Source organism: Hyalella azteca, unplaced genomic scaffold (genome assembly GCF_000764305.2).
Source record: "Hyalella azteca isolate HAZT.00-mixed unplaced genomic scaffold, Hazt_2.0.2 contig3150, whole genome shotgun sequence".
NCBI lineage: Eukaryota > Metazoa > Arthropoda > Malacostraca > Amphipoda > Hyalellidae > Hyalella > Hyalella azteca.
The window spans coordinates 162,631-176,514 of record NW_025933402.1 but is presented as its reverse complement, the minus strand read 5'-3'; the positions used below and the strand labels follow the sequence as shown (position 1 = coordinate 176,514).

Genomic DNA, 13,884 nt, shown 5'->3' with positions numbered 1-13,884 from the left:
CTTTGTCTTCTTTGAGGTGGGAGAGGTGAAAAAATTTTCTTTCCTGTGCTCATCCTGATAAGTTTATTAATTGTTTGAATTTCATTAACACTAATAATTTTCTGTGGGAATGGTCCTATAATAATTAGCTCTGTTGTTCCTGATAAGTTATAATTCGGTGTTGAACTTCATACTTCATAAATTTTCTGGCTGTCGATCGTGGTTACATTGTAGGTCTTGTTTTGTACGACGAACAGTTTGCTCGTCCATTTCAATTGTTATGTAAATGGTTGTTGTATTGTATTTTATGTAATTTGTTATGTTTCCATTTGTGGTCTTTATTTAAATTGCCTCCACTTCTATGGTGCAACTTATGACAGAGGCTATAATTTGCCTGCAGCCTCGTCATTTAACTTCCTGATAAGGTTACCTCTTCGTTCGCGTAAGATTTATTAACGTCCAAGATCCATTTACAAGATTTGCGGAAACTTGAATAATTGACGGTTCTATCTGAGACCTTCCGCTCCTTGTGGGTGATGAATGATTTTTTTATTTCAGAAACTTACTATGACTGAGACCTTCCACCTCTTTGCTTTTGTTCATCTTGACTTTCGGTGCGAGCTAGCTAAATAGCTGAAGCGCTAGTAAACCTTTGGCCACTAAACCAATCAACCATCATACTTTTAGTTCAAACTTTATTCCATGGGCTGACTTTTTCATGCATGTATGAATGTGCATTCACGAACTGCTAGTTATTGTGGCTCTAGTAATTAGGTAACCTCACTCGAATTCAGTCTTTTAGTAATGATGTTATGTTGCGAGTCATGACAATGTTGTGCAATTATGTTCGCATTAATTCAACTTTCTTACTTTTGCAAGAAAGTCCGATTATTAATTGCAATTACCATTATCTGTGATCCTTTCCATCTGTCGTGAGAGGTGAATATCGCTACCATTAAGGGGTGGCACCTATACTACCGTACATCTGGACAGCTTACTTTCTAATGCATCTATTATGGCAGCTCGAAACCTATACAAGATTTGAGGTCGTCTACTGAATAGCATTGTTGGAGACACTTGTATGTATTTATATTGGTCGTCTAGTAGGTACTGGCCCTCGTGTTCTAGTGATAGTTATATTATTAGTACATTAGTGGTATGTAGGAACTAGTATTAGTTACCATGTCGCTTAATCTATTATTTTAGTGAAATTTATTGTGTGTGAGATTAGCTTAGAATCTCTTCAAAGTGATCACGAAATCTCAAAGGTTAATGATCCCGATATTAGATAAAAAGTTTATCTGATTGTTGCTTAAATTTAGTATATTCATAGGAGCCGTTAAATGCAATTGTATGCATTGTCTTTTCACTATAAGCTGTGGTGCTCATAAACAGTTAGCAGTGAACATCTTCGTAAATGCAAGACAATACATCTTGCTTTGCTTTTGCTGTCCAAAAGCCATTTATTTTTGCTCACACTCCGACATTTTATTTAATAATGAGAATTGAAAAATTTCTATTGCCTGCTCACGAGTTTCATGCATTTTTGTAGCAATTTTAAGGCGCCACGAACTACATTTTCACTGATTTCGAAATCTATATTGTCGATGTTGGGAAATCACTCCTATTTAAATGTTCGAAGATGTCCAGGAAGAAACACTACGACATTCTGTTTGCTCTCACCAAAGCGTTAGCACGTTCTTCACTTTCTATAGGAGATAGCTAAATAGCTGAAGCGTTGGTAAACATTTGGCCACTAAACTAACTTCTATCCTGCTAGTTAATCTTACTATTCTAGAGGATCCTGATGCTGGACTAGAAGGGACAGCAGAGTTTTGGCTGAGCTCGCTCTTTAGAACGACTTGCACTGCCAGGCGTAGCAAGTATACATCATCGTTGTGCTCGTAGAATTGATGAATTCTTATTGCATATCAGAATAAATGATAAACTGAAGATAATCAATAATGTAACGGTCAACTATCTCTAATTTATTATCTCTAATTAGGCAGTAATGAGATAAATTATATAGGCTTGTTCAGTGTTGATGATAAACCAGAATAATTATGGCCTATTTCGGTACGTTGCATCGTAGGTCCTCGCTTCTGTAAATAATTTTCTTATCTTATGAGCATAGACGGGGAATGCGTGCACAGATGTCTAGTTAGCCCCCACTTATCACTACTAGTTGCATGACTATTAGTGTCGCATATCTATTTAGACTGATGGTGCCTATGCAATAGTGTCTTATGATCACAGCCGTCCATGTATTGCCTATTGCGCGTATCGATATTGGTTCGCTCACTGAACCTTTTCCTTGTATGTTACTCTGGTACGCTCAGTTTCATCTATAATATTGGGAACGTGACTTTGTGAATGTGTCTCGAGTGAACGTGAATGAGACACATTCACGTGAACGTGAATGTGTCTCGAGTGTCTTCGCATACAATGAATGAGCCTTGCATTTTTAGTACTTGTAAATCGTGATGCAATATCATCATTACTAGTGATGTGTACCGAGGTGGCATGTCTCTAATTGGTGTCTGATTGTCTGTTATGTCTCATGTTGCTCCTCTTGTTGCCTCGTTGTATCAACCTTGTCGCGGAAAACTTTATTTGTATCGAAATTACTTTTTCTCGGGTTTAATCACAACCTCTATTGATCTAATACTCGATAAATGCAAGTGGAGTTATTTATTTTTCTGATAATTTCTTGCCGAGCTTCTCAAAAGAAGCTAGTCCGCTTAGCCGTCCGTTTTGATCCCCTCAATCCAGTCAAACTTTATTGTCTAGAAATTACTCGTCAACCGTTGGATTTATTTTAAATTCAAGCGAGATACAATTATTTTGAAGTTTTCAATTATTTCATCTGTCAATTTCTCTATGCAAGTTGAGAGAGAGGGACGTAAGGGTGGTTCACATTGAGACCGTGGTTCGAGGGCACCGGTAAACACCGCCACTTATAAGATAATGACCTTGAAACAAATATCATTCAATCACTTATATATTAAGAATTGTAACATAACACTCTCAGAAATATTTTACATGTCCTCTGTACTTTATTTAGTTATAAAGCTCGTACGAATATGAATTATTCTCTTCTAAGGTCAGGGTTCGTTGGCAGTCATGGCCTCGATGTGTTAGGTAGCTCTATGTCACCTGCTTTGCATTTTAGTTCCTCGTATAAGATATTTATCTGCCTTGAATCTTAAATGCTAGTAGAATTAGCATTTTTGTTGGTGGGTTCGAAACCATTTGTTATTGTGCTATTCATTTATATTGCATCTGCTCGGCACAAATTGTTCGGTCTAAATTTAAGCAATAATTCGACATGAAGAACCTATCTTCTGACGCTGAGCCCATAATTTTCTTCACTAAAAGACTTCAGCCCATGATTTTCTTCACTGCTTGAATAATTTCGTTGCGTCAAGTTCTTGTTAGTGATTTCAGCGCCTTTGAGTAGTCTAATTGGGAGTGAGTGACACAAACATTATTATATTATTGACACAAACAGGTCAGTAATAAGTGACGGATTGAGACCACTTACGAGAAGTGACGTAATTTGAACGTTTTGATGTTTACTGTGTTAGTGTTATTGGTATGTCTTGTGCTCTCGTTTGTGACGTTTTCTTCAGTGTCTGCAGCTGAGTCGTAGTGATGGTACTCTTTTAGGTTAAATGTACATAGATTCAGATTGTCTATAGTAGATATTGATGCAAGACGATACCAAATCAAGGGTCACGATGCCTTAGGTCTCACTGTATTTAAGCGTTAATTCTATTATTTTACATATTTATATCATACACAGTTTAATATTGGAATGTTCCATTAAATCTTGTTCGCTACGTTTATTATTCGCTGTAGGTAACATGCGATGAATATCGGAAGCAAATACTTATCTCAAAATCATTTTCATATCACTCCGTTAACATTTATGGTGGAATTGTGATCCTTCTATTTTACATAACGCATCCTATTGTCATTAACAGCTTTCCGAATCTTCTATCACACCGGCGGGACTGCTAATTATTTATTATTAATAATAATATATAATTGTCTTTTTTCTCAATATTTGCCAATTGTATAAGTGTGATACTTGTCAACTCTTGAAACCGAGACAGGTTTTCAGCGCGATGGAACCAAGATTTGTAAATCTTTCTGCATATTATTCGTGGGTTTTTTCCAAAGCGATTAACTACTACAGTGTTGGAATCTTTTAACGTATATTTATATAGATTTTTTAAGGTGGGGCCCGAGGCATCTGGTGTAGCACTAAGTCCTCACGTAGCTTTGGTTTAATTAATAATCGGTTTAATTAATAATACGGCTGTTCTTCAGTGCATTGCTTCACTTAAGTAATGCACTTCTTAACCAAAGACATTTTGCAGCTACTAATCCTTTCTCGTCATCATTTATCTTTAGTATTTACAATTTATGAAGTTTCTATATTTTCCTTGCTAAACATTAGTTGCTAGGAGGCAGAAGCCCGTGTTTAATTTAGCGTATTTTTATATTATATTTGCGGTATGTGTTCAGGCGTTGCTAGGATATGTATGTCATTCTTAAGAGGCGGGTTGCCTACATTATCCTGGATTGGTTATATAATTACGTAAGTCTCTCAATTAGGTCTAAATATTCTTCGATTTGCAATTAAGTGTTAATAGTGATTTCAAACAATGCAACCTTGAAAACTCATGGGTATTTGAAAATATCTGTGTTAGTGCACATTAATTGAAGCAAGAACTAAGAAATTTGTCATGAAATTTACGTTTTCTTGGCGAGTGTGAACAGGAAAAGTGAAACTTCATGTAAACTGATCAGAAGGAGATCGAGTTTCTTTAGTTTGACTTTTAACAATAAACGAGGATATTGAAAAGTGAATTTCAAAGTTGGTGTGACCAACAGCATTGACGTAACCCTGAATCTCAGATATTCCATTAGAATCTCGTGTACTGTCCTTCCCTTTGGACAATTATTTCATTATTGTAATCATAATTCACGTATTTATTTATCATAATTTCACATTAATACCGATAAATGTTCTTCTCAGTTTCGATTCACTCTTCACATTCACTCAAGCTTTTGATGTGGAGACAAATCTCTGATACTGCATGACGTTTCTAGCTCTTAGTTAACCTCACACGAACTGCTAGTTTTTGTGGCTCTAGTTACTAGGTAACCTCACTCGAATAGTCTTCTAGTAATGATGTTATGTTGCGAGTCATGACAATGTTGTGCAATTATGTTCGCATTAATTCAACTATCTTGCTTTAGAAATTACCAAACGTGGCATGGGCACGTTCACCGGGCACCTTTCTCTAGTATCATAATTGTAATGATATTCATTGTAATGATAGCTTTATTTCGTGGAAGTATTGGTACTCGTGTTAATAAATGATTTGCAAAAAGACCATAATCTATTTTACGTCCATCTATAGAAACTTGATAGCTCTGTCACGGTTTCAAATTGACAACATTTTTAAAGAGAATTACGAGCAGTTAGCAAGAAAGAGATTTCAAAAAATGCAACCGTGAAAACCATATGGGCATTCGAAAATATCTGCGTCATTGCACATTAATTGCTTCAATTAATCATAAAATTTACATTTTCTTGGTGGATGTGAACGGAAATGAGCAAAACTTCATGTAAATAAGATTAAAATATTTAATAGAGACAACGGCCATCAGTTGCTTGCTACAAATACACGAAAAAAAATCGACACAGACAATGACTTCAGGAGCTAAGGTCTTACCAGGCAATCTCTGATCAGCTCACAAGACTGCACAATAATCAGAACGACGAGAAAGAGCGGGACTGATAATCAAAAGAATACAAAGAGGGGTTTCGTAATCAAAATGTATACCTATTACGCTACTGAGGGGCATGGTTGAACTAGTATAAGGTTGACCCATGAGAAGCTCATTTTTGCGGATGTAGTTCGTTGTTCGCCCGTGACGTCACTGATCTCAGTGACGTCACGGGCATTAACCAATCACCGAAATGCGATCAAACCAATCCGTCATGGGAATGACGGGTTTGTTTACGTTTCTCTATCTCAGTGACGTAAAGACGGAACTTCTCGTGGGTCAACCTTATATAGTTCAACCATGACTGAGGGGTGCTCACATGGGGAAATAAGAATTATCCGTATAATAAATTTCTCGTCCGAAGTTAATGAAGCAGTCATTAATTCATCTTATTCCTAAATAATGTTATCTTCACGGTTGCGCGAGACAAGAAATCAACATTCTTCTATTATTTGCATTGCAACTTCAAGTTTACAGCACGACGCAGTCGTCCATGCTACGATGAAATCGTACGCTCAATTCTAATATTTTATAGACCGACATACATGTCGGTCTATAATTTATGTATTACATATTACAATTTACAAGCCGATTATTCCTGCTACCGACTGTGGTCGCATCTTATTGATTTTTATAGGCCAACATAGAATGTGTACATATTACAATTTTATATGTTGATAATCCCTGCTACAGACTGTGGTCGCAGCTCATTAATTAACAAAAAGTTCCTCTCGTTAAGTCAAAGTGAAATTCCTCAGAAACTGGCGTGTCGTCTGGTGCATCAAAGTATCGGATGTGGCATCAAAATTAATCCATACAGATAGAAATAATAAAGCCTATATTTCCCTGCCAGACCTCTTAGCATGAATGCCGTGAAATACAAGTCAACCAAAATCATGTACATGCTCGGCAAAATGAAGTAGGAATAGTAATTAAAATTCAACGGATCTGCGTACTCAAATTTCTCGCATTTCGGAAATTCTACAACCCGAATATTTAGACGATGTCGTAGTTACTTAACAGCATCCATAGGTACCAAGGTAAAGAATTCTGGCTGGTGTTGCAAAATGTAGGTCGTATTTTTTCAACATAAAAAATTTTCCTGTCGAAGAAAGTATAAACGAAACGTGAAGTATATAGGCGAAGAACCTGTGAACAGTAATTTTACTACTGAAAGTCGCGTGGAAAATATGAGCGGGAGAAGACAAGTTTGAGACTGAATTTTGAAATCCGTTAGTTATCACGTCAAGCCTGTTTAATTGGCGATACAAATTTTCAAGCAATCAAGGTACATGAGCATGAGAACTTGCAATGAAATCAAAATTGTTTTCATCTGTCAAAACTATGTGAAATCCTTCACTGGACCACCCAGGCATTAGGAACGATTCAGGAACCGTAGAGGCGGTTCCTGAATTCAGGAGCAATTCAGGAACCGAAATTCAGCATGAAAAAAAGCGTCTTTTCTTGGTCGTTCAACTGTACAAATAAAATGACCCCTATTATAGAGTATCTTATAGGACGAACGGAATAAGGTTGTGGCAATATATAATTGTTCAAAAATACACAAGTATAGTTGAGGGGTCACAAATTAGACTAAATAATAGGCTAAACACATAAAAATCCGTGTAAATAGTTTGAATTCATACACTTGATTACATAATTAAACAAATAATAGATTTATAAGTATAAAGACATTTTTACTTAATGTTGAGAGCGCATTAGAGAACAAACAAGATGAGCGGCAAGCAGCAGAGCCGAGTTAACAGATGGCAGAGGATACTCTCTCAGGAAATACTTGGAGGATACTCTCCCAGGAGATACTTGGAGGATACTCTCTCAGGAGATACTTGGAGGATACTCTCCCAGGAGATACTTGGAGGATACTCTCCCAGGAGATACTTGGGGGATACTCTCTCAGGAGATACTTGGAGGATACTCTCCCAGGAGATACTTGGGGGATACTCTCTCAGGAGATACTTGGAGGACACTATCTCAGGAGATACTTGGAGGATACTCGAAGTTTTCCAAATTGATCAAATTCGTGCCGAATATTGAAGGATTCCACGCGTGTTTAGTTTTTCGTGCACTTCTCCACAGTCAGGAAAGAAATAGCAAGCAAACAATTGGTGTTTATAGAAACACCGCGTCCTGAGATGCCAAGTTCGGAAGTGACTGGGACACAAAATGCATTATAGCTCAGGTAACAAAGTCTAACTAGATGATTAATATATAATTGTTATTTAATTATAGAGGAGATAAGGTAGCTCGGCATCAATCGACCACTCCGACACCATGACCATTTCTGCAGTCAATATCGTGGCCGGTGCAACTGTTGAAATTCACTTCCAGGGATCAAAAATTCTGGATGTAATACGAACCAAAAATTCAAATAGATCTACAAAAATAGGATTAAACGATGGCCTGGGTAACACATTGAAGTGATGGAACAAGAGTCTGATGAGAAGCAGAGGAGAAAATAGAAAAAGAGAAGGCCTGCTGCTGGTCTTTCACTAAATATTTGCAATAGATCTACAAAAATAGGATTACGCGATGGTCTGGGAAATACATAGAGAAGATGGATCAAGAGTCTGATAAAAAGCAAAGAAGAAAATAGAAAAAGAGAAGGCCTGCTGCTGGTCTTTCACTAAATATCAGCGGGAACATAACAAAACCCAAAATGTTATAAATGACTGCACGAAACACGGGGAGATTATGCGATTGATGCTTACTACAATATTCATAGCGGTACAAGATGTGAGATATATGTACTACTTATCAACGTAACGAATAACAGTCAGACATCATTCACATTACATTTTCATCATGAGAGTAACGCAAGTATCATCAGTTGGTGATTACCGCGGATACGTAGCACGTCCAAGAGACCTTGACACGTATGTGCAATACCGGGGGAATAGGCAAGAATAATACCATAGAATGCACCGACAATCTCACTAACAAATAATCCACATTCTGGCAAATTATGGAGCCCTTCATAAACTTTTTCTGGGGTATACACGACACGTCGCATACTCTTTTGTTCAGTCAAACTCGTAATGTAACCGCTTCTATTGAAATTACCCTACATAAAGTGGGAGTAAGAATAATATTGAGTTAGAGATGTGGCAAATGTCCACAAGAATAACCGTACAGCATAACCAACATTTGAAAATCCTCCTTGTGGGGCAACGTTGCCCGAACGCGCGACCAGAACAGCAGAAAAGAAATAGGGCAGCCGGGAGCACATGTGAAAAAATAATTCTATTTACCACACGTTAATCCGATGGCGTTTACAAGCAGTAATTAATACAAACTATGTCGCGAATTTGACCAAAGTTCTTGCCTTGTCACATCTTCAAGACTATGTCACGGTCGCTCAAGCTCTACAATTATCGCACTTTCTGGTCTACATTTCCCAATGAGTTTTGCTAATACAAAGAAAGACCATGACCAGATTGGCCGACTCTTGACGTACACTGAACATGAGTTCAGTGTATGATTGATTGATTTCAGAAACTTTACTTAACCGAAAATTTCCACGTTTTTAGACTCGCTAGTCCCGGTGCTGCGGCATACGTGTGGTTAGACCATACGTACAACTTCAGTCATGAATACCACTTAATAAATGAATCCGAGCAAATGAATCTTATAACTCAAACATCATACCAAAGAAATACTACTTTGTAAAGGTGATGTGATTAAATATATATTCTATAGTTAAATTTAAAAATTGTCATGACGCATCTCCCGTCTGAGTTAATCAAAATCAGATTATGTCAACATGACAAAAGTATATCGTTGAGCAGCAGATACCGAGGAAATATTTACTATTGCGAACGGGGGAACTTGCCAATGAATTTAGTGATGCATCCAACACTATAGAGAAAGTAGGTTGGTAGACACTGCGAGAGAAAATATAAACTACAATTCAATATCATTAACAAATCTAAAATAATTAACATAGAATCTAAATTCCGTCAAAAAAATTCTGCATTAATTCTAGGCTACAGTGGAAAAAGACTGCATGGAATTGAAGAATTGCTCTCAAGTGGCAGCAATGAAATCAAATAACTATGCATAAAGTTTGAAAAAATAATGACAAATTTATGGGCGAAGCACATGGATAATAATACGATAATACAATAGAAGGTAAGACAAGTCCTGGTACTTATTTACAGCGGGGAGCTCTGGAACGCGAGATTCTGCTGGCAAGTACACCTCTCTGTAACACTTCTGATTGCTGCGCACTCAACGCTTATGTCCTCAACGGTTCATAACAAACTGAACATCTGGGCCTATACTTTCAAAAATAGTTAAGAGATCGTAAGTTCATCAGCCAATCATTGACGGCCTTTTAAGCAAAATCCACCAATCATAGACAAGAAAATAGAGCGTAAGTACTTACGTTCACTTAGCAAATTTTGAAAGTATGGCCCCTGAACAATAATTTTGATAAGAAGAACAAGTATCTGCTCAAGACAAATGCTGCCTTTTGGTGATTATTGATCCCAGGAAATATGTAAGTAATTTTGAAATATTATCAATTGAAGCGACTTTCATAGCATGTCGTACTGGTTAACTTGCATCACTCCCGGAAACATTTGCAAAGTAAGTAATTTTGAAATAGTATCAATTGAAAAGACTTTCATTGCAGGTCGTACTGGTTAACTTGAATCACTCCTGGAAACATTCTCAATGTAAGTAATTTTGAAATATTATCAATTGAAGAGACTTTCGTAGCTTGTCATACTGGTTAACTTGAATCAATTACACATTCTCACAGCAGAAATACAAGAGTGCGAGATCAAGTGTGAGGAGGAAACAGGGTGCGCTTGCACACTTTAGCACGTTAAGTGCGGGACGACCCACGGGTGGGTGGCAGGGTCTTTTTTCCGGATAAATTCCGCGATTTAGTTTTTTTTCCATTGCGTTTTTCGACAAAAATTTATGATGGCAGTACTGCTTCGTTAAAATATGAAATGTACGAAAAAATGGAAATTTAATTTTTGCACCTGAACCTACAATTTTAGTAATATATTTTGAATTATAGGCCTTTTTAGCAGCGGACTTGGCCGTTTTTAGGCCAGCTGCCAGCGCTATGGGTCGTTGCCGCACTCAACGTGTTAAACAGATTACAAACAATGCAGGACAGACCAGCGGCCTCCACGTCGTCTCTCCCACGTCCGCTCACATATCACATGATGCTCCACAATTACGCTTATCTGAAAAACAACAAAATTATTACCTATATGCAAGTTTAATTAACTGCTTCTATAAACTAGCATTAAATGATCCTATACCATATGGTAGCTCTGGGACCATATTACTACTGGTGGGTTCACAAGGTTTGTTCTTTCTGATAATACTATCACTGTTCAAATCCAGAGAATAATGGAGGCGATTCCATAATTCAAATTCGTATTGACATTCAAATATTGGGTTAAAAATCCAATGCATGTTAAATAATTTCATATAAATGTTTCTTAAAAGTCATTTTTTGCCCAACAAAAAAATAAGACATGCATAATGCATATACATCAGTATGTAACATTTATTATTTGAGAATTATTTTAATTTAAAATCAATTAAATTGAATTAGCATAATTGATCTCAAATCTGTTTATCATTGGTGAACTTGACACTCACCATCATTAACATGCACAAGAGTCCTGTTTGTTCTGTTTATCATCACTGAGCTTGACACTCACCATCATTAACATGCACAAGAGTCCTGTTTGTTCTGTTTATCATCGGTGAGCTTGATGCTCACCATCATTAACATGCACAAGAGTCCTGTTTGTTCTGTTTATCATCACTGAGCTTGATACTCACCATCATTAACATGCACAAGAGTCCTGTTTGTTCTGTTTATCATCGGTGAGCTTGACACTCACCATCATTAACATGCACAAGAGTCCTGTTTGTTCTGTTTATCATCGGTGAGCTTGATTTGGTCAGGGAATTCGTTCACAAGGTCCAGGTCCTGGTCCTGAGCGAGGGCGTTACGAGCGATGGTCTGGAAGGCGAGCTCGATGTTGATGGCCTCCTTGGCGCTCGTCTCAAAGTACGGAACATCTGACTTGTTCTGGCACCACTGCTGCGCCCGCTTGCTTGAAACTGTCCGGTTCTCTAGGTCAACCTGCAACAAAAACTTATTTAATGGAACTGCATTTGTATATGTTCTCAATTTTTCTGTTGAAAATTTTCCAGAGATAGTCTGCATTATTTGAGGTTAACGCATGCCACAGAAGCAAAATCTACATTTGCCAAAAAAAAAAAAAAAATAATAAATTTAAATAAATGTAGAATCAAGATTTCAAAATTTAAATTTGCTCTGCGTATTCATTTTTAATTACAAAAAAGTTACAAATTTCACCTAGAATGCTTTTAAACCAAATTGTCTAAATCAGAGTTATTATTGGGCATTGCACTTGTAAAACTTAGATTATTTTACAAGATTTTCAGTCATTGCTGATCAGAACAGGACTCAAACGAAACCTTTTCACAATTTGGATACAAATTAATGACAGAGCTCAATACAGGTTCTCTTTGCTCCAACAAGATAATAAATGTCCCATTAAGAGCCACAATTAGGTGAGAATATATAAAAAATCAGAAATAATATGAATCAATAGCATTATGAAATTATTCATACTATGTTGTTAACATCAATGTTACCAATAAATAATGAAACCTTGAAGGGCAGCAAAATTGCAGAAAATTTTTTATAGGGAGATAAACTTCATTTGTATTGAAGCAAGAATTAACCTTATTTCCAAGGACAACAAATGGGAAGTTATCAGCATCTCTTGGAGATGCCTGTATGAGGAACTCATCCCGCCAGGAGTCGAGAGCTTTAAAGGAGTCAGGAGATGTGACGTCATAGACCAGCACACAACAGTCAGCTCCACGGTAAAATGCAACTCCCAGGGACTGGAAGCGTTCCTGACCTGCTGTGTCCCATATCTGCAACAGTCAAATGGTCATTTACTGTCTGTTCTTAATAGAAACTTGTTCTGTTAGTCTCATCAAAGCTCTTGAGTTATTTAAATTTTAACTAGGTACGTATTATTAAATAAGTAGTAACCATACTTTGTATTTCAAACGAAATCTAGAGAGTAACAAATCTCATTAATTCAGAACAAAATGTGTTGTATCTAAAATCAACATCATTTAAATATTTCAAAGACAATAAATTAAATAGCTTTTTGTCATCATAAAATTTGAGACAATCTCAGTGCCAATTGAAGGCGTTGATTTTTAACAATTATTAAATAAGTAGTATCCATATTTTGCATTTCAAACAAAATCTAGAGAATAACAAATTTCTTGAATTCAGAACAAAAAGTGTTATACATAAAATTAATATCATTTAAATATTTCAAAGACATACCTGCATTGTCACTAGTCTGTCATCAACCATAACTTCTTTGGTGAGGAAGTCAGCACCAATAGTAGCCTTGTATTGGTTGCTAAATTTTCTGTTGACAAACTGGTTCATAAGAGATGTCTTTCCAACTCCCGAGTTTCCTAAAATTATGACCTTTAGCAATGCTTTCTTGCGACCACTACCAGTAGACATGGTTTTTTTAGTTTCTTTCACAGCTTCAGTAATAAAGAGAATAATAAAGATAATGTAGCAAAATCTTTCTGCTCGAAAAGAACGAAAAATGTTCCATTAGGTACAAGCACATAGGTATATAGGTATACAATCTGGGTTCTTAAAATAGTACACACTGGGGCATATAATAAAAAAAAAATAAAATAATGCTAAACATTACATTTCATGCCACATTTATATAAATATTGCTGAGAAATTTACTCAAAATTGCTAAAAAAAATATGGTGCCTGACAATAAAAAAAACTGTAGTATGGAAGACAAGTACAGGTATTTATTTAGTCATATATACCATCAAATGGGGTAATAATGAACAGGCAAGGTAAACCAGGACAGTAGTACTCTGCCACTGCATAAAAATTTTATAGCAGCAAAACTATTTAATAAATTGCATAACTAAAAACAGTGGTGTAAACTTCAACATTTTTCCTATCTATGTAGCATAAAGAAAGTTAAGAAATCATACATTTACTAGCTCTAA

The 13,884-nt window shown here is 36.4% G+C and overlaps 1 protein-coding gene across 2 annotated transcripts; it reads right to left on the bottom strand.

Annotated features, from left to right (window-relative positions):
- Positions 1–10,820: 10,820 nt before the first annotated feature.
- Positions 10,821–13,439, bottom strand: LOC108672172 (ras-related protein Rab-7a). Of its 2 annotated transcripts, none has more exons than XM_018159800.2 (4): positions 13,178–13,439; positions 12,553–12,750; positions 11,679–11,923; positions 10,821–11,006 (listed from the first exon to the last, which is right to left on the bottom strand). In XM_018159800.2, exons 1-3 carry the CDS (start codon positions 13,364–13,366, stop codon positions 11,684–11,686), a joined length of 627 nt encoding a protein of 208 aa, XP_018015289.1. In that variant the 5' UTR covers positions 13,367–13,439; the 3' UTR covers positions 10,821–11,006; positions 11,679–11,683. The 2 variants fall into 2 exon arrangements, with proteins under 2 accessions (XP_018015289.1, XP_047735434.1); XM_047879478.1 differs by lacking the exon at positions 10,821–11,006 and adding an exon at positions 11,607–11,639 and having other exon boundaries at positions 11,702–11,923.
- Positions 13,440–13,884: the final 445 nt, after the last annotated feature.